The sequence below is a fragment of the Schistocerca piceifrons genome, chromosome 8 (assembly GCF_021461385.2).
Source record: "Schistocerca piceifrons isolate TAMUIC-IGC-003096 chromosome 8, iqSchPice1.1, whole genome shotgun sequence".
Taxonomy (NCBI): domain Eukaryota; kingdom Metazoa; phylum Arthropoda; class Insecta; order Orthoptera; family Acrididae; genus Schistocerca; species Schistocerca piceifrons.
This window is the reverse complement of record NC_060145.1, coordinates 419,620,189-419,645,960: the sequence shown is the minus strand read 5'-3', so window position 1 is coordinate 419,645,960 and position 25,772 is coordinate 419,620,189. Positions and strand designations below refer to the sequence as shown.

At 42.8% G+C, this 25,772-nt stretch overlaps 1 protein-coding gene across 1 annotated transcript; it reads right to left on the bottom strand.

Moving 5' to 3' along the window:
* Positions 1–12,670: 12,670 nt before the first annotated feature.
* On the bottom strand, positions 12,671–25,482 carry LOC124712398 (chymotrypsinogen B-like). Its single transcript, XM_047242695.1, has 2 exons — positions 25,316–25,482; positions 12,671–13,058 (listed from the first exon to the last, which is right to left on the bottom strand). The coding sequence occupies exons 1-2, from the start codon at positions 25,480–25,482 to the stop codon at positions 12,671–12,673; spliced, it is 555 nt and encodes a 184-aa protein (XP_047098651.1).
* Between the last annotated feature and the right edge of the window lie 290 nt (positions 25,483–25,772).

Here is a 25,772-nt window from a genome sequence, read left to right as displayed (position 1 = left end):
AATTGTTTACAATAATGCATGCATGTGAGCTCTAAGCTTGTGCACACATGCCACAGCAGCTTTCTTAAGTAGTACGCTGTCGCTCCAATTAAAATTTGATACACTGTAGATGTAATCTAACCAACTAGTACATATCATCAAGTACGTCGACTGGTTTGATAATTGTTTATAATAATGGATGCATGTGAGCTCTAAGCTTGTGCACACATGCCACAGCAGCTTTCTTAAGTAGTACGCTGTCGCTCCAATTAGAATTTGATACACTGTAGATGTAATCTAACCAACTAGTACATATCATCAAGTACGTATGATACAATTCTCGATGTTTTGAGAGGTAAAGAATACATAGACGAGTGATACTTGAGGAACCATTCGCTTCGTTGTACATCGGAAAGATATTGTGGCTGGCGAAAATGCGAAAATGCGAAAAACTGTAGAATGAATAAGTCCTGTAGTGTGAATTGGCGACAACATGTTTTACATTTAGAGTAGAATTCATTACAGCCGTTCGCTTCCCAATTACCGTTATGTACCTCCATAATAAGAGCCTGAAGGCTTTCACAGGGCGATCGCTGTGTCAGATGCACGTGTGTCTACTATTTAAATTACAGAAAGTGCCATTTCGATGCACAAACTGACTATCGCCGAGCACTGTCACTTCAAGTGTTTAAATCGACCAGACCGTATTGGAAAAGTTGAACTGCATTCGCATATTTAGTTTATCAAACCAATGCGCTAAACAGCAGAAGTGGGGGTGACTACCGCCTTATTGCACTGAGTTTTGAGTTGACATCGCCGTCGGGGACCCAAGGACGATGGCGGAGATGGGATACAGGAATTGCAATTTTAGAACAAATTAATTATTGTTAAGAAATTTCGGATAAAATTTAAGAAAATTCTCTATGGCGAGAGCAGAACCTTCCGACTCCAACACCGATGATAATAGTAAATTGCGCTCTTTATACACTGAAGCGCAAAGGAAAGTGGTGTAGGCCTTGTGTATTCCAATACAGACATATATAAACAGGCAGAATACGGTGCTGCGGTCGGCAACGTCTATATGAGACAAGTGTATGGAGCAGTTGTTAGCTCGGGTACTGCTGCTACAATGGCAGGTTATTAAGCTTCAAGTGAGTTTGAACGGGGTGTTGTAGTCGGCGCACGTCCGATGGGACACAGTATCCCTGAGGTTGTGATGAAGTGGGGATTTTCCCGTATGATCATTTCACGAACGTACCGTGAATATCTGGAATCCAGTAAATCATCAAATCTACGATATCGCTGCGGCCGGAAAGAGATCCTACAAGAAAGGGACCAACGATTGAAGAGAACCATTTAACGTGACAGAAGAGCAATCCTTCTGCAAATTGCTGCAGATTTCAGTGATGCGTCATCAACCAATGTCAGCCTGCGAGCTATTCAACGAAACATCATCGATATGGGCTTTCGGAGCCGAAGGCCGACTCGTGTACCGTTGAGACTGCATGACATAAAACTTTACGCCGCCTCGCCTGTACCCGTCATTACCGACATTGGATTGTTGATGACTTGAAACATGTTGCCAGGTTGGACGAGTATCGTTTCAAATTGTAACGAGCGGATGGACGTATACGGTTATGGAGACATCATCATGAATCTATGGACCCTGCTTGCCAGCAGAGGACTGTGCAATCTAGTGGAGGCTCTGTAATGGTATGGGGCGTGTGCAGTTGGAGTGATATGTGATCCCTGATAGGTCTAGATCTCCCCAAACAACAACATTATTGAGCATATCTGAGATGCCTTGCAACGTGCTGTTCAGAAAAGATTTCCACCCTCTCGCACTTTATCGGATTTATGGACATCCCTGCTGTATTCATGGTGTCAGATCCCTCCAGCAATACTTCGGACATTATTCGAGTCCATGCCACGTCGTGTTGCGGCACTTCTCCATGTTCGCGGGGGAAGGTGTACCAGTTTCTTTGGCTCTTCAGTGTAAATTGCATGGGGGCTTGATTATATATGATGCAAATAATTTTAATTTTTTGATTTAGTAGCTGTCTGTTCGGTTACGATGTCTCGTAAACGGTTGGCGCTGACTAGTTTTAGTACGCAATCTGACTGCATAGAATAACAACAAAGAATGAAAGAAAATTTCCGTTAACACAATTGATTAATTAAGTCCCCAGCAACTATAAAACGTACGAAACCAAAGCACAAGTGTAACTGTTCTGTGTGTGGAAGTGTGATTCAACGTACACATCTGGCACGGTTCTTTGTCAATAAGACAAGATATTTTGAACACCATTTATACTGAAGCAATTAAAGTAAATAGAAATACTATAATTGCGTAAGGAAACTGGAATTACACTCTAATACAAGAACACAAGCCAGATGCTTTGTTGACTGAACCTGTAATGACGCATTATTTAAGACATTGAAATAATGAAAAAAAGGGAATTTTTTTACCTTCATATATATTGACGAAAAGCACTCTGATCATTACAATATCTACATTCGAACATCTGCTGTCTAGCCCATCAAATACCTGCATACAACTTGGCCACAAATAGCACAGCTATCAATATCCTCTCAGCAAGATCTGCACAAGCACTCACTACGACGACATCTCAACAACGACTTGACTCCTACTACCTCTCAACAAACACTGACTACTGCCACATCTCGACAAGCACTGCCAGTGGAATAAAACTCTTTGGCGCAATCTCTGGCGCTGTGGCTCAGAGTAGCCACCTTTCATATGCCCTTCCTCCACAGGCCAGAATTTGATGGTATTTTTGCAGCATTGGTGGTGAAAATACCACCAAATTCGTCCACAAAAATACAGACAAAAATAAAAGATAATATTAATACGTAAATATCACATAATTAGATAAAATTTTGGCTTTGCACTGACCTTTCAATAACCTAATATATAAAATATAGTAAGCAATACAAATTCTTTCATACATGTGACTTTACATAATAGTTTACACAATACACAAAAAATCAGTTTATACAAATGTTCACATAAAATGCTTTCAATGATTCAAAAAAACAAGTAGTTGATAGTTCCAGCAGTAGCACCCAGCAATGGTCAACAGGTGCAACAGCAAGAAGTAACATCATTTCAGTAGAAACAGTTCCAACAGTGGCACCCAGCAATGTTGAGTAGGTGCAGACACCGACAAGTGACATCATTTCAGTAGAAGCAGTTCCATCAGTGGCACCCAGTAATGTTGACAGGTGCAGACACCAACAAGTGACATCATTTCAGTAGAAACAGTTCCATCAGTGGCACCCAGTAATGTTGACAGGTGCAGACACCGACAAGTGACATCATTTCAGTAGAAGCAGTTCCATCAGTGGCACCCAGTAATGTTGACAGGTGCAGACACTAACAAGTGACATCATTTCAGTAGAAACAGTTCCATCAGTGGCACCCAGTAATGTTGACAGGTGCAGACACCAACACGTGACATTATGTCAGTAGAAGCAGTTCCATCTGTGGCACCCAATAATGTTGAGCAGGTGCAGACACCAACAAGTGAAATCATTTCAGTAGAAACAGTTCCATCAGTGGCACCCAGCAATGTTGAACAGGTGCAGACACCAACACATGACATTATTTCAGTAGACGCAGTTCCATCAGTGGCACCCAGTAATGTTGACAGGTGCAGACACCAACAAGTGACATCATTTCAGTAGAAGCAGTCCATCAGTGGCACCCAGTAATGTTGAATAGGTGCAGACACCAACAAGTGACATTATAGAAGCAGTCCATCAGTGGCACCCAGCAATGTTGAACAGGTGCAGACACCAACAAGTGACATTATGTCAGTAGAAACAGTTCCATCAGTGGCACCCAGTAATGTTGAGAGGTGCAGACACCAACAAGTGACATCATCTCAGTAGAAGCAGTTCCATCAATGGCACACAGCAATGTTGAGCAGATGCAGACAGCAAGAAGTAACATCATTTCAGTAGAAGCAGTTCCAATAGTGGCACCCAGCAATGTTGAGCAAGTGCAGACAGCAACAAGTGCCATTATGTCAGTAGAAACAGTTTCATCAGTGGCACCCAGCAATGTTGAGCAGGTGCAGACAGCAGTCCATAATATTCACTATCACTAATCACACTGTTCATCAGAGTTTATCAGCAGAAATTAAACATTTCCAAGTGGCACACATCAATGTTGAACAGGTGCAAGCACGAACAACAGTTTGAATGCACACACAATTGCTTTTACAAAATTATTATCAATGCTCTTACACTGAACATACAAATTATAAGAAACACACAAATGATATCAGATAATTGTCATATTAACTATTACAATACACAAATATCAGTAAACCTATAATATTTATGGGTGCCAGTGCAAGCCACAACAAACAAATAAAATAATATTTAGGAGGTAGGTCGGTACCAATTATCTGGGATTAGGAAGGGAAAACACACAAAACACACTCACTCATCTTTCGTCCACATTAGTGCTACTGTGTAATTGAATAGTGTTAACTGTGTAAATGCAATTCTGTCAAAATTTGATGTTCATCATGTGTATCAAGTAGTAGTGGCAGCAATGTATAACAGTCAATAATAGTTAATCAACGTCATAGTCATCATGTCAAGACCAATGTTTGCCAAGCCAAATCAAAATGAACGGTTGCTGAACAACTGTCAGTGTGCCGAGATATGCAAATACTTCCTCTCTTGAAAGAAAAGTATATACTGCTTATTGATTAAACAAAGTGTGTGTGTAGACAATCTTCCTTCTACTTGAGTGTTCTAGTCTGCCATCTTCATCCTCCTTGTTCCATATAAACCAACAAAAAAAAAAAAAAAGCTCCTCACTTACTTCACCTCTTATCCACCAAAACTCCAATAATCATCACATAATCTTAATACTTCAATAATACCTCTTACGTCGATACATATAAACCTTATCATCAATAGCATTTACCTTACCTCTTGTCCACCAAAACTGCAATAATCATCAACTTCACATAATCTCAATACCTAAATAATACCTCTTCAATACGTCGATACATATAAACCTTATTACCAATATCATTTCACTTCCGTAACAACTCTTTCCTCTAGTCAGTCTCTTCGAACAAGTACAGATAAAATCCTAGTGCAAACTTCAATTCATCATCCCATGCAATCCAAAAAAACAACGTCAACACACAACCTCTGTGTAATCCATCTGATCCAAATCTTCTACTCATTATGAATTATAAAGTACATTTTGGTTACCTTGTCCATCATTAAATAAAAGAAATGCATACATGACCTCTAACAGACTTTAGTTCGAATAACTCTCAGTAATTAAGTACGATTACGGAGTGTGAATGATCATAATATTTCACAGTGTGTACACCACTTCAAGAATCATGGCAGAAGCAAACATGTGGAGTATTTCTTGTGTCAAGTGTCACTTACTATTTCAATTGCTCACGAAGAATGCAGTGTAATAACTGTCAATGGTCTAACCCTTGTGTTGGTATGTCATGTCGTTAGCTTCCTTCCTATTAGCATAAATTTATACAGCTTCCATAAAACCTCCAGCTCATGTGACTTCTATGAAGTTTCTTGTACTAATGTCGTTCGTCGAATTATAGCAGTTCATTTTCTTATCTTAAAAATATAAGGCACTGAGCGTAAGCAAAACATGCAACAGCGAGTAAATATACCAGTAGAGAACAGAATGTCAACAAGTGGATGCAGCACAATTCCTACGACGAGGCTCTGCCAAGCGAACAATCTATAATTAATACCATAGTGTGACCTAAACTCTATGTTTGTACACGGTATATCAGCATTTCTATATACCAAATTAAAGAGTAGTTATGACAACAAAACAGAAATGTGTAAATATGCAATCCATACGCAAAGCAGCAAATATATATCTTACATAATAAACAGGTCACTAGCATCATATCAGCATAAGCAAATAAATGTTCATATGTCATCTTAATAAGTAAACATGAAGGCGCAAGCAGATACATCACAAAGTATAACCTGCATACATAACCACATCAGCACAACTAATCAGGTGACAATTATAATTTAAATAAATAAGCACAGCTGGCACATAATAAAAAATATGACATCAGTGAAAAAGCATAGCAGCCAAGCGATGCATACTATACACAAGTAACAACCCTGTTCATTAATAAAACATTGTCAAATTCAGCAAATGTACGCAAATGAAATTTAGCACAAAGTATGAATCACGTAATCGCGAACAGCAAATTACGTCTAAAGTACGTACCGAAGTGGAAATATGTTACCTAAAAAATAAACTCAATTAATAGTTACCTTTTTAGATTATTACTTTCTTCTTCGAAATGACATTCTTCCTGAAAATTTCTCGATAGCAAGTCCTCTTAACGTCGGACACACACAGAAATTACCTGAAGTTCTTAAATATTTTATACAACCGTATCCTGAAAAATACTGAACGTTAATAACGTAATTTATCAAGTCACTATAGCTTTATACTGAATTTAATCGGAGACTTGAGACTGTGTATTTGTTTACGGCTGTCAGTGCATTCGCACCGAGCGCTCGATCAGCTGTAGGTACGCGTGACGTAAGAAGTAATTGTTTGCGGTCAACGACTGCCTTGTGCGGCGCGCAGACTTGACTGTTGCTTTGAGTATATGCCACCGCCGGAACACGGCGCGGTATCCTTGCATTCTCTGCGTGTTTACATGTAACTGTTAGTTTCTCAAAAGTATGTCATTCCACAAAAATTTTAACGTTCGATATATGATGTATTCCCTTAGAGCGCCGAGATTTAAGAGTTTCTACTTCGACAGTGTTATCATGAATAATTTTGCGAATTCTATATGGACCGCTATAAAGCAGAAAAAATTTGCGACACAAGCCCTTTCCTTTGTGAGACAAACGATGAGACTTAATTAACACCTTTTGACCAACTGACAAGGTCTTTAAATGACCAGGACGCTTAGCTGATTTCTCTCTTCTAGCAGCCGCAGATGCAATATTTTGTAGAGCCAGGTTGACAACTTCAGAATTGCCACAGTTTTCGTGAAGGCGGAAAAGGAACGATTTCAGAAATGCGATTTGTCGGTACTTTATTTTTTAATATCAGTATAGGCGGTAAAGAAGTTGAATCATTAGGGAGTTCATTCAGAATGTTTTGAAAAATATGAAGATACTGATCCCAAGTTCTGTGATTCTGATGACAATAAAGTCGACACAATTTATTGATTTCCTTCATCCATCTCTCTGAAGCGTTAGATTGAGGGTGAAAAAGTGAAATGAAAATTGGTTTAATCTTACGACGCCATAGAGTACGAAGCCAAATTTTAGAGCGAAACTGTGATCCATTATCTGATATAACCTTATCAACATGACCCACTTCTTTAAGAAAATGTTTGATGAAGCATTAGATACTGAACGAGCTGTTGCTTTGCGTAAAGGTGTAAAACACACATATTTTGATGTCAATTCCACTGCTTCGAAAATGTACGCAAAACCATTAGTAGAACGAACCACTGGACCGAACAAATCGACTGCAGCCATGTCCTTTAATTTCGCTGGAATGATAGGAAACAACGGTGCTCTGTGAGAAATAGTTGGCGGCTTAGCCTTTTGACATAATTTGCATTTGGCAAGAACAGATCGGCAATGTTTTCTGCACTACAACGCCGTTTTCTTCCATCTCTTGAAATAAGTGTGCACCTAGGCTTTTGTATAATGAGTCCGTCGCCAAACAAAAATCTTTAGATAAATCCGGATGTGAAAGAAGTGGAGCAGCAACTAAAGCATCACGAAGTTGATCAAATTCTGATTGAGCTTCCTCATCCCAACACCAATAAGAATTCTTTCCAGATAGGTCACATAAACGAGGTGTGGCCAAATTGTCCAATCTAACAAAGTGTCTAAGAAAATTAGAGACACCAAGGAAACTACGAACATAACGTTTTGTGGTAGGAACAGCATAATTACGAATAGCATCTAGTTTCTCTGGATCAGGGAGAATACCTTCTGTAGAAATAATATGACCAAGAAATTTCACCTGAGAACGACCAAATTCAGATTTTTCCAAGTTCACTGTAATGCCAACTCTTGCAAAATTACGTAATAATGAATCCAAAATTTTGTTGTGCTCACTCCAAGAACGTTTAGCAATAAGAATATCGTCAACATAAGAAGTAATATTGTCACGAAGATAAACAGGTAAAATTTCGTTTAAACTACGAATGAATGCTGCTGAAGGTAAAGTAAGTCCAAACGGTAATTTCTGAAATCACTTTTGGGTAAAATAGTCATATCCAGTTAATCTTTACCGACTCTCTAGATAGATTGATAGTCGTAGAGTTGTTTTGACAGATGCAAAGAATAGTAAAAGAGTAGGCAGCGGTGCAGAAAACTAAAAGGGAAATAGCACCACTACAGCTCGGGGCCCTATGCACGCTACGGCACATATTCACTTAGTGTAGTGAATCCCCTGAGGACGTTAATAGCCGCACATAATTTCCAGTTTGAGACTTAGTGGCCAATTTGGTGGAAGTGCGTACATAAATTGATCTAACCATGAACATGGATGTATGTCGTTCTTAGAATTGCGAAAGATCTTAAATTTCCGAACAGTTAAGAAGTGTTTATAGTCAAAGTTTTCTCCTCGTGGCGACAAAGACCTACCGCGTCTGTCCCAGTCCGAATGTCGATTACTGTCAAGTTCGCGCGCCTGGCGCTCTCTTGTTGCATCCCATAAATGAAATAAATTATTGTCTTCAAAGCCCTCTGCTATCTGTGATTCTAAATTTCTTCTGCTGTCTTTTCCTACGATTTCGCCTTCAATTTGTTTGACTTGCTTTTGTAATGCCTCAAATTCCTTTTTAACGCGTTCATTAAATTTTCCCTGATTTTCAACATGTTTTATTTATGTTCTGATACTCTTCAGTTTCTGCAAATGGTAGTGGAGCTGTATCATCCAAATCTCTGTCCCCATTTAAGCTAAGACTTGTCAATTTATCTGAAATCTCCTCAACTCTTTCCGATAAGTCACTTAATTGTTCTTTCTGTTTATTTACGTCTTCCGTAAGTGTCGCGACTCGGGTTTCAGTATTAACACATTTAGTAGTTAACTGTTCATACTGTTGTGTTAGGTTATTTAATCTGTCATTTGGTACGGAATCCTCGATTCTCTCAAATATTTCTTCCTTATCGTGTGCACGTTGTAAATTTAGCTCTGAAAATTTCTGTACTATCATGCGATCTCTTTCTTCCTGTTCTCTATCCTGTTCCCTTTGTCTAATCTCTACTGCAATTAATCTATTATTGTGAGAATTCAAAATCGGTTGAACTACTTCTCTAATTTCTTTCTTTAATTCATCTTTCATGTTTTTGAAACATGTCCCTATTCGCGAATCTAACCGTGTTTCCATTGTTTCCATCTCTGTTTTAATTGTTCCTATTTGTGATCCCACTGTTTTTAATTCAGATCCCAACTGTGATCCCAGTGAGTCTAACCGTGTTTCCACTGTTCCCATCTCTGTTTTAATTGTTCCTATTTGTGATCCCACTGTTTTTAATTCAGATCTTAACTGTGATCCCAGTGAGTGTAACCGTGTTTCCATTGTTCCTATTTGTGAGTCTAACCGTGTTTTTAATTCAGATCCCAAATTTAATATTACACCCAGCAACTGCTCCATCTGAACTGGCTCAAAATTCCTTTCGCCCCTAACATTTCCCACAAAACCAGTTTCCTTCGTCATAGCTGTAAAGCTATCTGTGTTTGATACTATTCCAGATAAACACCCTATTTACATGAGTAGTCTAGTATTTCAACTATTTCCGGTTGCTGAGTAGTTTTTTTTTTTTTTTTTTTTTTTTTGGTAAGGAAGTGTTCGAAAATTTCCAGTAGTGTCCTAAACATTATGACTACGAGGAAGACTGCTGTGTACTGAAATAGTGTTCTTTGCGTATAATAACGGTCATACGTGTCACCTACTTCACCCCCACCCTCCCCCCACCCTTAACAGCAGTGCATATTGTCTGATTTTCTTATGAACTTCAACTATTTTAAAGTTGGGTTATGCGAGTATCAACAACCCCACCGTCGAGCACTTATGTGTAAACAGCTTCAATGTTTACGACGTGACATTATCTGAAAAATGTGTCACACTACAACCTCATTTTTCAGTAAAATCAGTGGTGTACGTAGACAATCCCTGCAATATGTGTTGCAAACGGAGTTAGTAGTAAAGAAGTAACTAATTAATACAGAACCCCAGGTGATAAAATTGCACTGCGTGAAAAGTGAAAACGTAGTAATCTGTATACTATTTCCCCTTCATTTTTTTGTGGAAGGTGTCAACGAGATAAAGTTTCTAAGTAGTGAAATTATGCGTCAAGTTTATTGGAAGTCGCTAACTACTCTCATTCTCAGTACTGCATGAATATAGTCTGAGTAATGTACAAACCATGAGTTATGCTACCTCAAGATATGTACACTGTTCCGAACTTTGCTACCTGACTTATTGTATTAAACCTTTGACGTTAACTTAAAGAGTAGATTATGAAAGCATTTCAATTTTTTAAATTCGGTCAATAAGTATATCTTACACAGACGGAAAATAATGACAATACGAAGAAGAAGCTGTGAGAGATAAACGAAATTTGATAGACATGTTTTGCAATACTAAAGATGACATGTGTTGGAATTTGGCGCCAGTCAGTTAAGAGGGACGGTATCGGTGCCCCTACAAGGATGAAAATCAGGTTTTCTTTAAATATACGCTGTAACGGTAGTGACCGATAGCTACCTTAGAGAATAAGGTGAGATGATGAAACTTCCTGGCAGATTAAAACTGTGTGCCGGACCGAGACTCGACCTCGGCTTCTGCAAAGTTTGGAACGTAGGAGACGAAGTGCTGGCAGAAGTAAGGCTGTGAGGACGGGGCGTGAGTCGAGCTTGGGTAGCTCAGATGGTAGAGCACTTGCCCGCGAAAGGCATAGGTCTCGAGTTTGAGTCTCAGTCCGGCACACAGTTTAAATGTGCCAGGAACTTTCATATCAGCACACACTCCGCTGCAGAGTGAAAATCTCATTCAAGGTGAGTAGATGTCAGTGAAGAATGACTAAGACAACGGCAAAACAATTATCAACAGCTCGCTGACTGCGAACGAGGTTATGTAATAAGGCTACAAGAAGCTCGGTCTTTCTTCTGCGATGTTGCAGAAAAACCTGGCAACAGTGCAGCCACTGTACAGGACTGATGGCAGTGGTAGTCACGAGAAGGGATGGCAGCAAGAAGATATCGGGCTCCGATAGGAAAAACCGTCGTTTTCAGCTATGGGTCTGGCACATCGTATTGCATTTGCAGCAGGTATTCGAATAGCAGTCGGCACCACAGTAACACAACAAACTTTCACAAATCGGTTACTTCAAGGACAGTTCCGAGCCCTGTAGCGTGCGTTCAACTGACCCCGAACCATCGCCATTTGCGACGTCAGTTGTGTCATGCGAGAGCTCATTGGAGTGTTTAGTGGAGATCTGTTGTATTTTATGGCGAAAGCTGGTTCTGCCTCGTTGCCATTGATAGCCGTGTGTTGGTAATGAGGATACCAGGTGAGCACCTTGAAACAACGTGTCTGCGGCGTAGACACACTAGATATGCGCCTGGCGTGATGGTATAGCGTGCGACTTTGAATGACAGCAGGAGCACTCTCATGGTTATCCCATGCACCCTGACTGCAAATTTGTACATGAGTCTGCTGATTCGACCTATTTTGTTGCCTGCATGAAGAACATTTTACGAGGTGTTTTCCAACAACATAACGCTTGCCCACATACCACTGCTGTAACCAACATGTTCTACAGAGTATCGTCATTTTGCTTTGGCCCGCTCGATCACCATATCTGTCTCCAATCGAGCAGATAGGGGACATCATTGGAAGGCAGCATCATCCAGAAACTCCATTAACCGTCCATGTATTTACTGAGTAAATGCAACAGGCATGGAACTCCATCCCATAAAATGACATTCGGCACCTGTACGACACAGTGAATGCGCTTTTGCTAACATTTGGGCAGTTATAACCGTTATTAATGTGGCGGTATTTCACATTTTCAATGGCTTATCACTCGCTTACTTTAAGCTGATATCTTGCAACGTTGATCGCTTAAAAATGTTACCTACACAAATGTATTCTCCGAATTTCTTTATCTCGTAGATTAGTTGTTTCTTGGTGTTGCTATTTTTTCCGTCAGTGTATACTGAGAATCATATTTTTGTTGTCCCTGAAAGCCACTACGTAGGCTACCTACTGCTCAGACCGTGTGATTTTAGACCATCTACAAAAAAGCAAAATTTGGGACAAATTTTTTGAGATTTACTTTTTATTATTGACTCAAGCAGAACGTGGACAAAATAAAATTGACCCGGAGATATATCATGTACCATAAGATTGACAACCCAGATACGTTATCTGCAACCCAGGCAGATGATCGAAGCTGGGTTACTTTTTAAGATGTGGGTCAGTTTTATTTCGCCCACTTCGTATATTCTGCCGTATAGTCGTCATAGGGTTAATCGAGATCCTAAATACAAATTAAAAATTGTCTGTAGAAACAGAAAGTTACGTAACAAATCTCGATATCGATCTGAACAGGAACGTGCCACGAGGAAGACTGCAGAAGCAGGGGGCTAGGCCTCGGTAGTGTTCCTGATCCAGGAGCCGACGCTGGCGACGTTGCCGTAGACGGCAGCTGGGCCGACGCAGGTGGGCTGCCCCCAGGACACGGTGCCGAGCTGGGTGCCGTTGTGCACCAGCGGGCTTCCAGAGTCGCCGTGGCCCTCCTGCCCAGCGCACAGCATGCTCGCCGTCACTGTGTGGATGGAGCCCAGGTGCTCCTCGCACACCGACCGGTCCAACACCTCGACGTCGACCCTCTGCAGCACGTCAGGGTACCAGACCTCTTCGGTCGCGCCCCAGCCGGTGGCGGTGACGGGCAGCCCAGCTGGGGCCTCGTACCCATCTGGGGGGGAGGCCGACGGGCTGGACGTTGGGGCCCAATGGGAAGGGCTCGGAAACCTGTGCACAGTAAATGAGGAAGGCTCTATTCTGGGGGCTGAAACTAATGTTAAGACTTACATGCAGCTGTGTGTTTTACCCATTAATTCAGTTACTGTGAATCTTCCAAATTCGTTATACCTACATCTAAATCTACATCTACATACATACTCCGCAATCCACCATACGGTGCGTGGCGGAGGGTAGCTCGTACCACAATTAGCTTCTTCTCCCCCTGTTCCATTCCCAAACAGAAGGAGGGAAAAATGACTGCCTATATGCCTCTGTACGAGCCCTAATCTCTCTTATCTTATCTTTGTGGTCTTTCCGCGAAATGTAAGTTGGGGGCAGTAAAATTGTACTGCAGTCGGCCTCAAATGCTGGTTCTCAGTAGCGTTTCACGAAAAGAATGCCTCCTTTCCTCTAGAGACTCCCACCCGAGTTCCTGAAGCATTTCGGTAACACTCGCGTGATGATCAAACCTACCAGTAACAAATCTAGCAGCCCGCCTCTGAATTGCTTCTATGTTCTCCCTCAATCCGACATGATAGGGATCCCAAACGCTCGAACAGTACTTAAGAATAGGTTGTATTACTGTTTTATAAGAGGTCTCCTGTACAGATGAACCACATCTTCCCAGAATTCTACCAAGGAACCGAAGACGACTATCCGCCTTCCCCACAACTGCCATTACACGTTCAGGTAGCATATGTGGCATGTGGCATTCAGGTTTCCTTCTCAGTCTCCATACTTGTGCACTTCAGTGGACTAAGGTGGCCTCATTGCATCCGCCCAGCCTATGGAAGCATAGATAGCACAAATTGTCGCATCTTGTGCCCGCTGCAAGCACACCTGAACGCTCTGCCCTTCCCTCACTCCTGTATATCCTCTGTACTGCAGGTATGATTAAAACTTCTCCTTCTGCCTAACTCCTCCAGTACGCCAACGACTTAGTTTTCCTACTCTAGATACCTGACCTTCAGTGATACCAATGAGCCCTTCAACTCCATGTGAATCAGTTTATTTCCTGTTGGAATCAATGGCTTCTCAGTAGCAACCCACATACGTTTCCGTGTCCATAACTTTTACCACTCCATTTACAAGAGTCCTATACAATTAACTAACACACCAAAATAATCAGTACTAACCCTCGAATGTCCCTCTAAATGATACAGCCTTGTTGAAGTCTCTTTCTTCACGGTAAGACCTGTGTGCTTCCAGGAACATGGGGCTACGCTGGCATTATGTGAGTACATCACAACAGATACGGGCTGTGAGCATTAGTGCCAAATAGAAGCCGAGTAAATGACTGGAAATAGTTGCACTGCAATAAATGGAGATGTACACACACAAGTGGAAATTCTCCTGTATTACGAAAGGGGAGAGACAGGGAGAGCATTAGGCTTATGGTGCACAAAAGCAACTTTAAATCTGGTATCGCTTTTACTCCACATAATGGAAGAATATGTACCTTGCCTATCAAAGGAAACAACATTATGACGCTTTGGTGAATCAGAAGCATCAGATGAAGACGCGGCTGAATTTTTATGATCAATTCCAGATGATATGTGGAAAACCACCTGACATGACCTCGAAATAGTCGTTGGTCACTACTATGCCAGTATGGACAAACATAGACAGTATCAGAAGCGTGTTTGGTAAGGAAAATCTGCAAGATTAAACTAGTGATAATGGTTTGACCAACGTTTCCTTCCATGAAAAACTTAAGGTCAGTAGAAATCCGTTTCCAAACACAAAATATCAACAAAGGGACCTAGAAAATTCCAAGGCTGAATGAATCATACCAAATAGATCAAGCAATGGTATCGAGAAGATGGATATCTGATATGGAAAACGTGTGTATTTATAAGGGCGGAAATTTTGATTCTGGCAGTTACATAGAAGGAGAAAAAATCAGGGAGGAATTCGTCGTGGTTTCTAAGGAAAGTGTTGGAAAAGAAACGGAATGCAGAACAACTTAAAAATATATCTATGGTTCAACAGTTTCAAATCAGATTGGGGTAGAGGCTACACATAGAGAATGGTGGAGACCATATAGATAGAGACTGGAACTCTGTTAATGTTACTATTCGGATAATGGCATATTAAATACTGGGTGATCAAGGAGGCTCGGAAATCCTACAAAGAGATTAATAGGATGTCCTGAATAGACTGAAGAGTATTTTACTGCGGATTCGGATACCAAGCCCACAAGAAGCGGACAGCTATCGTGTTATACAGAACACCAGAGATAGAGGAACTCAACTTAGCGTAAGTAGTTGGAAGAAGCTTTAAAAAAACGGGTAGAACCGAGGGAGAAATCGCTGTCCGTAAACGAATCCTCGAACGTGTCAAGCGTATACGAAATCAAAAAATAATCCCAGATGTGATTTAACCAGTACTCAAGACAGCGGACAAGACTTGCTGTTCTAATAACTGAGAAATTATCCTCTTGAATACAGAGGAATTACCCTATTGAATGTACCGTATAAATGTATTACCTGCAACAAACTTACTCCATTTGCAGACGACATTTTTTAAGAATATGAGTGTGGCTTTAGAGTTAACAGGTCGACAACAGACCGTATTTGCCCTGAGCTGTAGATACAGGGAAAGGAATGCGAATGTAATATTGAGCTTCACAACCTCTACCTAGAATTCAGTCTGATTTTTTATAATCTTAACAGTGAAGAGATGCGAAATGATGTGCTATTACTGCGTGTATCATCTAAGTATGTATCACCCATTCAAGCAAAAATCGCTGATTCAAAGTTTGTAGTGCGAGTTTAAAATGTCACTTACCACCAGTATATTAAACATACATAGTAATTTCCCGTGAAATATAGACATAGAACATTGAGAATTTTTTTCTTTGTCCATGTTGTCGACCACGCTATCATCCCTCTCCTTTTTTAACTTCACCACCATAATCATTAATCACGCTAATATCTTCTGAAAGTTGGTTCTCGAAATGTTCGCTTGTCATGTGCTCGCTGAGCAGACTTACGTTGAAAGCTGCACGTTCTGACACTAGCGCAAGGGAAAGCATACTCCCACAAAAACTGAGCTAATCGTCCCCATCCGCACCACTGATACTCAGTCTATCCAAACAATTCCTTGCGACCCGCACTAGCCACCTAAAATAGAATTCATTTTGAAACCTTTATTCTCCCAAATATCCACCTCCTTCAGCCCCCATGTCCTCCAACAAATCACACGAGCAGGAGCAAAATACATATTTCTAAAACCGCTTCCATTACATCTTCTCCCATGCCTTGCACTGCATCCCCAAACCAGACCACAATTCCAGCTAGAACATGCCAGTCTGGCCTAATCATCGAGTTAAGTGGCGTAGTGGAAAGACAATGCACTCATATATGGAACCTCTTCCTTCCACCTTTGCAATAACGCGTCTTAGGTCGGTTTCCAATCCACAACCCTTCATCAGCTCTACATCTACATTCCACATTCACACTTGCTCTCACAGACCTATTCATTTTCCATAGGCTACCCAGAACTGTCCACCGTGGTAAGGACAGATCACCACCAGTATAATCAGAGTAGCTCTAACAGCAACATACGTACGTCACCAGTTTTATTTAGGTAATTTTATTGTATATGCAACAGCTGCACTTGTTATTTATTTCTTATTCACCAATTTATTTCGGTCCATATTGGATAATCACCAGACTTCATAAAACAATCAGCTGAGAAATATACGAAAGCGATCTTTAAAATTCGACTATAGTGTACAATATTTGCCAAAAGTCACATATAAAATGTCATACGTCGTTACAACAATAGTACAGCAGACAAACAACGTTATCAGAATGTTGCATTAAAGGAAACGAAGCAATGTATGTTAAGGTCCTGAACGTGCTGGACAATTATTGCAACAACATGTAACAATCTACATACGACTTGGCAAATACCAGATAGGTTTTTGGCGAACATTTCGAGAACGACTTTCAAGAGATATTAGCGTCATTAGTGGTTCTGGTGGTGAAGCTATAAAAAGAAAAGGATGCTAGCGTGGTCGACAGCATGGATAACGAAGAAACGAAGACAATTCTCGATGTTCTGTTATTGCTGGCAGCCAGGACGTCGGAAGTCGGTAGTCGTCTTCTCTGTTAATGTTGGCCGGTCACTTGGCTGTTTCTATTGCCTCTCAACATTTCTCCTGAAAGTAAGAGGCTATTTCGCCAGTAAGCGAGCTTCACCAAATTCAATCTGTTTGCCGCACTCATCCTGGTGTTCTGCCACCGCTGACTTGATGTGCTGTCTCAGTCAGATGTATCTTTTGTTTTCAGATATCCGTGTGCTGATACGTACCCTAGTCCACATTCGCACCTGTTTTCGTAAACTCCAGTAGCATGCAGTTTGTCAATTGTATCTTTCGTTGTGTGAAAAACATGTTTTATTCTGTTGCTGCTTCGGAAAATCGGTTTGATGCCGGCTAGGCGAAGAATTTTGACCACCCGTTCAGTGACACCGTGAACATGTGGTAACAGAACGATGTTTCTTTGTGCTCCCTTTTGCTCTCCTCTACTGCATTCATTCTTTCTCGCCACAGTTTTATGTATTAATTTCATTCCATAACCATTGGCACAAAAAATGGACTTGAGGTTTTGTAGTTCACACTTTAGATGTTCCTCATCGCTGATCCTGTGGGCCCTCTTGGTTAAAGTGCGCAGGGCGTATTTCTTCTGCGTAGGGTGATGGTGGGAGGAGGCACCTAGGTGCCTGTCACTACTGGTTGGCTTCTTAAATATTCTATGGCAATGTTTACCATCAGGCTTTGTGTAAACTTCCCGGCTGGAGTGGTCGAACGGTTCTAGGGGCTACAGCCTGGAACCTCGCGACCGCTACGGTCGCAGGTTCGAATCCTGCCTCGGGAATGGATGTGTGTGCAGTGCTTAGGTTAGTTAGGTTTAAGTAGTTCTAAGTTCTAGGGGACTGATGACCTCAGCAGTTCGCCGGCCGAAGCGGCCGTGCGGTTAAAGGCGCTGCAGTCTGGAACCGCAAGACCGCTACGGTCGCAGGTTCGAATCCTGCCTCGGGCATGGATGTTTGTAATGTCCTTAGGTTAGTTAGGTTTAACTAGTTCTAAGTTCTAGGGGACTAATGACCTCAACAGTTGAGTCCCATAGTGCTCAGAGCCATTTGAACCATTTTGAACCTCAGCAGTTCAGTCCCATAGTGCTCAGAGCCATTTGAACCATTTTTTTTTCTGTAAACGTCCACATCGAGGAAAGGCAGCACCGCATTCTTTTCCATCTCCATTGTGAATTGGATTCCGCTGTACTGGTGCTTGACGTGTTGGTGGAAATTTCGTAGCTCTTCCTCTCCATGTATCGAGGTAACGAAAGTATATTCAACAAATCGGAGCCAACATTCTGGGCGTAACGAGTGGGCAAATTCTTCACACATTTAGCGCAGCTACGTCTGGACCAGAACGTACTGTTAAAGAAGCTGCTATCGTTGTTTCTTCCGACAACACTGGACACAGCAGTTGTTTTCCATATGAGTACCGCTGCTGGGTACAGCATTACGATGGTTGTATTCATGTGTGGCGGATCCAGCGAGATTCGAAATCGTCATTTGGGTATTTTGGTGTGATGTGCAATTGAGAAGGTAACACGTTTACCTCTCGTTCGTATAGCCAATAATTTGGCCACCATCCGGTACATTTCTGACGTGTTAAAACCGGCGGGTTTGCCCCGTCTTTGAGCTCTCCGTGACTTTATCTTTCAGAAAGACGACTCATGGTCTAATGTTGCCCATGCTGTGCTGAGATATCTCAATAAAGAAGATCTTACATTGTTCCCTTGATCAGCAGTTACGGGGCTATGACCCACGTTTTGGAAACATTTCGTCTTCGGTTATCGAGAGACAGACACGCCCCACTTGCCATCCACTGCAGTTTATGTGTTGTGGTATACAGTTAAAACTGTATGGGATGCGGTACCTGTAGCATCCACAAAATGGCACCTTACGAACCAGCCACCAACCATACAGCAAAGAGCCGCTAGTTGCCGCCCTAGTAAGGCGCCCGCGACTGAACCGCAGCTTACCTAGCTTGCGACAGCCCGTGTTACTTATGAGCGCCACAAAGCCACAGTTGCAGGCAATAGCTCGCCCGCCGCAGGCCGTATGACACATCTGTTCGATAGCCTTATAAGATGCTGCACAGCAGGTCGCTAGTCAGTATGTGAATGTGCAAGTCCCAGCCACAGTTCGCGACTTCGACATCGACCATCACTTGTCATAGTGCAGCACCTATTAGTCAGAACAGAGACATCAATAGCGTAGAAGATACGGATTTTTCCTAGGGCTGTCCTTTCTGTGACAGCCTGTGCACTCAAACTGTACCTTGCAGAATCGTTATCGAGGTGTTCCGTTTCTCATCAGTGAGCATTGGCAAAAATTTGCTGTTTTGAAGAGCGCGCCGCAGCGCGTAGCGTGAAGCAGTCGCACTCAGTTTCTGGCGGTGGCACCGCTCTTTCAATCGCAGCTTTGGTGTCTCCCTCTCGTTGAAAAGGGGAAAGGTTGCCTGTTCTCGTGCATTTAAGAGGCGCTATAAGCTCGCCAGTGGGAGTTGGCCAGTCGGAATGAGGCTGGGTCAGTCTCGCGGCACCAGTTGCTGGTCTGTCTCTCGTTCGCATTTGTGAGGCAGTTAGTGTCTGTCTGTCGTCGCAGTGCTAGTATGTCTGTCGTTTGGATCAAACTTTAAAGCCAGAAAATGAGAGTCTGGCCACTTCGCCAGAAACAGAACTCAGCTAGTGGTCCCCCGGTCGGGGCTAAATTCCTACATCTGAGTCTGCGCGTTAGGCCGCCAGTCTGCTCGAGTTGCTCCGGCAACGGTCATTGGCGGTTGGATCGATCGGTTGGTCGGTCGCGCACTGAGAATAAAATGACTTGTCCGCCTTGAGCGTCAGCGCATGTGAGGTCGCCACGTGAGTCCAGTGGGCCGCGCCGTATAGCGAGGGGTAGTGGCTTCGCGGCCGACACGAGAGCAACAGGAGTCAACCCACGACATCAGTCTGGCCGGTGCGAGTTGTGACGCCGTGAGACGGAAGATCGGCGCGCCTTCCTGCGTCCGTTGAAGCGGCTGTCAGCGGACGGTTCGGGAGAGCGATTTGGGGGTGCTGCGCCAGGTCTTCTCCAGAAATCGCACTTTATTAGAAGTGATTGGTGATATGTTGTTTCATTTACGTGTTAAATTCTACTTGTTTTTTTTGGTGACGTCACCAGTGACTTTGTTTTGCGGTCGTCCCAACATTCTTCTCCGTTTGCCCACCCGCGGGAAGTTGGTTATTTATGAATTGGGTGTTCCGTTTTTCCCTTGTGGAGTAGGGGCGGGTTAGAGCAATCTGCGCTTCGGGTTGTTCAGTAATCCCCCTGTCAATCTGCCATACGTCAATAGCTGCCTCTGTCATGTTTGTCGGATTCGGTGTTAACGAATTTATTGCTTAAGGTGTAAAGGCCAAATTCCTAAAATGTGTTTTTATCATGCCTATCATCTTGAGAGGCGGTATATGTGTAATGTAGAGCATGTTTGTACATTTTATGTAAGACAGCATTTCATGGGTTTTTATTTAAATGGTCATTTTAGTATATATAGTTGCCACCCTTCCACCGTAAGAGTTTTCTTTTGAAAACAAGTTGCACGTTCGGAGGCAAGTAATTTTTTTAATGCGAGTGTTTGTACCATTTCCATCCCTCCTACGGGGTGCACAGTTTATGTGTTTGTGTGAGTTGTTAAAATTTTTAGTTTAAAGTAATCTGGTGTGTTGCACCAGTGTAGTCTTTCAGAGGTTGATGTGAGCGGTCGTGACTACGGCCGTGTTAAAAGGGATCGGCAAGGTTCTCAGTCCGAAAGCTCACATTGTCAAAAAAAATTGTTATTTCTTCCTCTGAATAAATTGTAACTTGATATTTAGAGGATGCTTTCCGACTATAAATTTTAATTTTTTTTTCTTTTAAGGAAGGGTTCCCAGGAATAAAATTTCCATTTTTTGAAAGAAATTTGTTTTCATTAGTTACCCACTGGCAACTACTTCCACGCTCACATAGTGTGATTAAATGTGTTAATGTTCTTCATGAATCACTAGTAAATAAAGTAAATTCCTTAAGAAAAGATTTTTAAAGTAAATCCACGGTTCAATCACATCGGATTATTGAGACCCAAACTTAACGATGTCTTCTCTATGTCAGAAATAATGTTCTGGGTACAACTATTTCCTTGCTGGGTGGATCACCCACATGACCGTATCCTAATGTACCCGTGCCAAACATTCGAGTTCAGTCGAACTTGATGCACAGATGGGTTAGAACTATTGTGCTGCCAGAGATGGCAGCTCCGTGCATAAAATTTTCCACTCTGTATGCACCCAAATTACTAACATACACTGACAGAAAAAATCAAACGCCAAAAGTTTACAGTAGTGAAATTGTGGGAATACATTTATCTGGGTAGCATATTTAGGCGATTAACATTGCAAGATCCTAGGTTAAAGTAAGCACCAGGTAAGCCATTACAATGGTGAAATATTGGTACATTTGTAGTACCAGAAAGCTGAATTCAAACGTGCAAACGAGCTTGCATTCTATTGGTCAGGTGCCGCGTGTCAGTTTTCGGGATGGAGTTCCATGCCTGATGCACTTGGTCGATCAATATGGGGTCGGTTAATGCTGTTAGGGGATGACGCTGGGGTATCGACCGATTGTGTCCTATATGTGCTCGATTGAAGATAGATTTGGTGATCGAGCACTCCAAGGCAACATGTCGAGACTCTGCAGAGCATGTTTGGTTACAACACCGGTATGTGAGCAAGCTTTATGCTGTTGGAAAACACCTCCTGCAATGCTGTTCGTGAATGGCAGCACAACAGGCCAGATCACCAGACTGACGCACAGATTTGCAGTCAGGGTGCGTGAGATAACCACGAGAGTGCTCGTGCTGTTATTCGAAGTCGCACTCCAGATCACAACTCCAGGTGTAGGTCCAGTGCGTCAAGCACGCAGGCAGGTTGTTTGTGGGCCCTCAACTGGCCTCTTCCTACCCGACAAACAGCCAACACTGGCGCCCAGTTTGTTGTGTCATTTTGGTGCCAACTGCTTCTCTGACTGCTGCTGCAGATGCGGTACGATGCGCCAGGCCCATAAGCGGTAAACGATGGTCTTCCCTCTCTGCAGTGCCACGTGGCCGTGCAGAGCCCGATTTTCTTGTGCCTGTACATTCTGGTGACCGCCACTGCCAGCAATCATGTAGAGTGGCTACATTCCTGCTAAGTATTTCTGCAATATCGCAGATGGACATCCAGCTTTTCGTAGCCCTATTACACGACCTCGTTCAACCTAAGTGAGGAGTCGATAATGGCACCTTTGTCGTCTTAAAGGCGTTCTTGACTAAGATCAACGTCCACTCTCACAGGTGTCGGCAGTTCCATGCGGCTTCTCGTGGATGATGCTGTAGTATACAGAGAAGTTGAAGCATTAGAAAATTGTAGCGAAATGCAGAAAGATCTGCAGCGAATAGGCACTTGGTGCAGGGAGTGGCAATTGACCATTAACATAGACAAATGTAACGTATTGCGAATACATAGAAAGAAGGACCCGTTATTGTATGATTATATGATAGAGGAACAAACACTGGTAGCAGTTACTTGTGTAAAATATCTGGGAGTATGCGTGCGGAACGATTTGAAGTGGAATGATCATATAAAATTAATTGTTGGTAAGGCGTGTACCAGGTTGAGATTCATTGGGAGAGTCCTTAGAAAATGTAGTCCATCAACAAAGGACGTGGCTTACAAAACACTCGTTCGACCTACACTTGAGTATTGCTCATCAGTGTGGGATCCGTACCAGATCGGGTTGACGGAGGAGATAGAGAAGATCCAAAGAAGAGCGGCGCGTTTCGTCACAGGGTTATTTGGTAAGCGTGATAGCTTTACGGAGATGTTCAGCAAACTCAAGTGGCACACTCTGCAAGAGAGGCGCTCTGCATCGCGGTGAAGCTTGCTGTCCAGGTTTCGAGAGGGTGCGTTTCTGGATGAGATATCGAATATATTGTTTCCCCCTACTTTTACCTCCCGAGGAGATCACGAATGTAAAATTAGAGAGATTCGAGCGCTCACGGAGACTTTCCGGCAGTCGTTCTTCCCGCGAACCATACGCGACTGGAACAGACAAAGGAGGTGATGGAAGTGGCACGTAAAGTGCACTCCGCCACACGCTGTTGGGTGGCTTGCGGAGTATAAATGTAGATGTAGATATAACCAACGCTCACGACCATTACAGCGCGTATTTAAAAGAAACCTGCTACACATCGCTATAGTGGTGCTATTTCAATAGACATCATTTTCGAGATGTAGAAAAACTCCTCCCAACTTTCGTTTGTGTCGCACAACTCCTTCTTGGTGTTTTAATTTTTTCCCGTCAGTGTATTTAAGGAGATATTGTTCGTAGGTCACTATGTATGCGCAACAAGAAAAACTTGTTATTTTCAGTCCTCATATTAACTCCTCCCGAACAGACCATGATAGCACAAGGTATCGACTGGCCGCCGTGTCATCCTCACCCCACAAGCGTCACTGGACGCGGATATGGAGGGGCATGTGGTCAGCACACCGCTCTCCCGGCCGTATGTCAGTTTCCGAGACCGGAGCCGCTATTTCTCAATCAAGTAGCTCCTCAGTTTGCCTTACAAGGGCTGAGTGCACCCTGCTTGCCAACAGCGCTCAGCAGACCGGATGGTCACCCATCCAAGTGCTAGCCCAGCCCGACAGCACTTAACTTCGGTGATTTGACGGTGTAAGTAGGCTGTTTAGGTTGTTATGTTGGTAACGTCACCTAGCGCTCTGTGGGAAAATCACTGGCTGTGCTGTGTGCAGTCCGTGGCTGGTTGGCATTGTTGGAATATTCGCTATTGTAGTGTTGGGCAGTTGGATGTGAACAGCGCGTAGCGTTGCGCAGTTGGAGGTGAGCCGCCAGCAGTGGTGGATGTTGGGAGAGAGATGGCAGAATTTTGAGAGCGGACGATCTGGACGTGTGTCCATCAGAAAGAGTAAATTTGTAATATTGGATATCATGAACTGATATATATATATATATATATATATATATATATATATATATATATATATATCATGAACTGATATATATATATATATATATATATATATATATATATATATATATATATATATATATATATATGACTTTGGAACTTTATTAAGGTATATTGTTTCTAGAATGAAATTTTCACTCTATAGCGGAGTGTGCGATGGTATGAAACTTCCTGGCGGATTAAAACTGTGTGCCGGACCGAGACTCGAAAACCCAAGGCTGTGGCTAAGCCATGTCTCCGCAATATCCTTTCTTCCAGGAGTGCTAGTTCTGCAAGGTTCGCAGGAGAGCTTCAGTGAAGTCTGGAAGGTAGGAGACGAGGTACTGGCGGAATTAAAGCTGTGAGGACGGGGCGTGAGTCGTGCTTAGTAGCTCAGTTGGTAGAGCACTTGCCCGCGAAAGGCAAAGGTCCCGAGTTCGAGCCTCGGTCCGGCACACAGTTTTAATCTGCAAGTAAGTTTCAAATATATTGTTTGTTCTCCATCAAAATCTTTCATTTACTGACTTTGCCTATCAGTAATTAGTGCCTTCAGTAGTTATAATTTTTTATTTAGCTGGCAGTAGTGGCGCTCGCCGTATTGCAGTAGTTCGAGTAACGAAGATTTTTGTGAGGTAAGTGATTCATGAAAGTTATAGGTTATTGTTAGTCAGGGCCATTCTTTTGTAGGGATTTTTGAAAGTCAGATTGCGTTGCGCTAAAAATCTTGTGTCAGTTTAGTGTTGATCAGAATAAGTAAAAAGAGAAATGTCCGAGTACGTTCAGTTTTGCTCAGCTGTTTGAAAATCAAGTAATGTAAGAGGTTTATCAGTACAGTCATTCATAAATTTTTCTAAGGGAACGTTTCAACTGGAACTGCGGCAAGGCCGTTGGCAATCCTCATATAGTGCTGCCATTATAACGGCCAGCGGCGTACAAAAATTGTAATTTGAAACGGTAAACGTAGTGGCCCACCTGCAGAACAGCGAAGTCGTACGTCATAGCGTAATAGTCGAAGTCTTCGTGGATGATGGTCTGCGAGACGTCGAGAACTACCCCGCCGCTGCCCCACGTGGAAGAGCCCGCCCTGAGGGTGAGGTAGGGCGCGGAGACGCAGTGCGCGGCCGTCAGCGCCCAGCTGCCGCCCACCACGGAGGCGTCGCACTACTGCTCGCCCGCCGCTTCCATCGACAGCATCCACGGGAAGTCGGCGACGCTGGCGTCGGTGCCGTTGATGATGCGCCCGCGGACCCTCCGGGGCGACGGCGTCCCAGCTCTGGGCGCCGCCAGCGCGCACGCCTGCAGGCAGAGTAGGGCGACCACAGCACGAACCATGGCGGCCAAGCGGGGGAGCACTACACCACACTCCAGTTGGCACATCGTCTTATAACGCCGAACCGCAGGAAATGCGACATGGCCTTCAACAATGGCCATGAGAAGCTGCTATCAGATAACAGAGATGTCAATGACAGCCCTCGTACATAGACGCTTACAGAGCTCAAGTTATTATCGCCAAAAATTGAGCAATGATAAATATAAGCATGTGGACGATAATGAAGAGTTCGCACTTATCTACCTCCCGCTCGATCTTTTATATTTCGTATCCAGATTCAAAAAGACTACGA

Bases quoted from the DNA above. Each gene is read 5' to 3' on its own strand.
- LOC124712398 (XM_047242695.1), bottom strand. From the start codon at position 25,482: ATGGTTCGTGCTGTGGTCGCCCTACTCTGCCTGCAGGCGTGCGCGCTG. The intron at 13,059-25,315 runs GTAGTGCGACGC...TACTGTGCACAG, and splicing joins ATGGAAGCGGCGGGCGAGCA to GTTTCCGAGCCCTTCCCATT.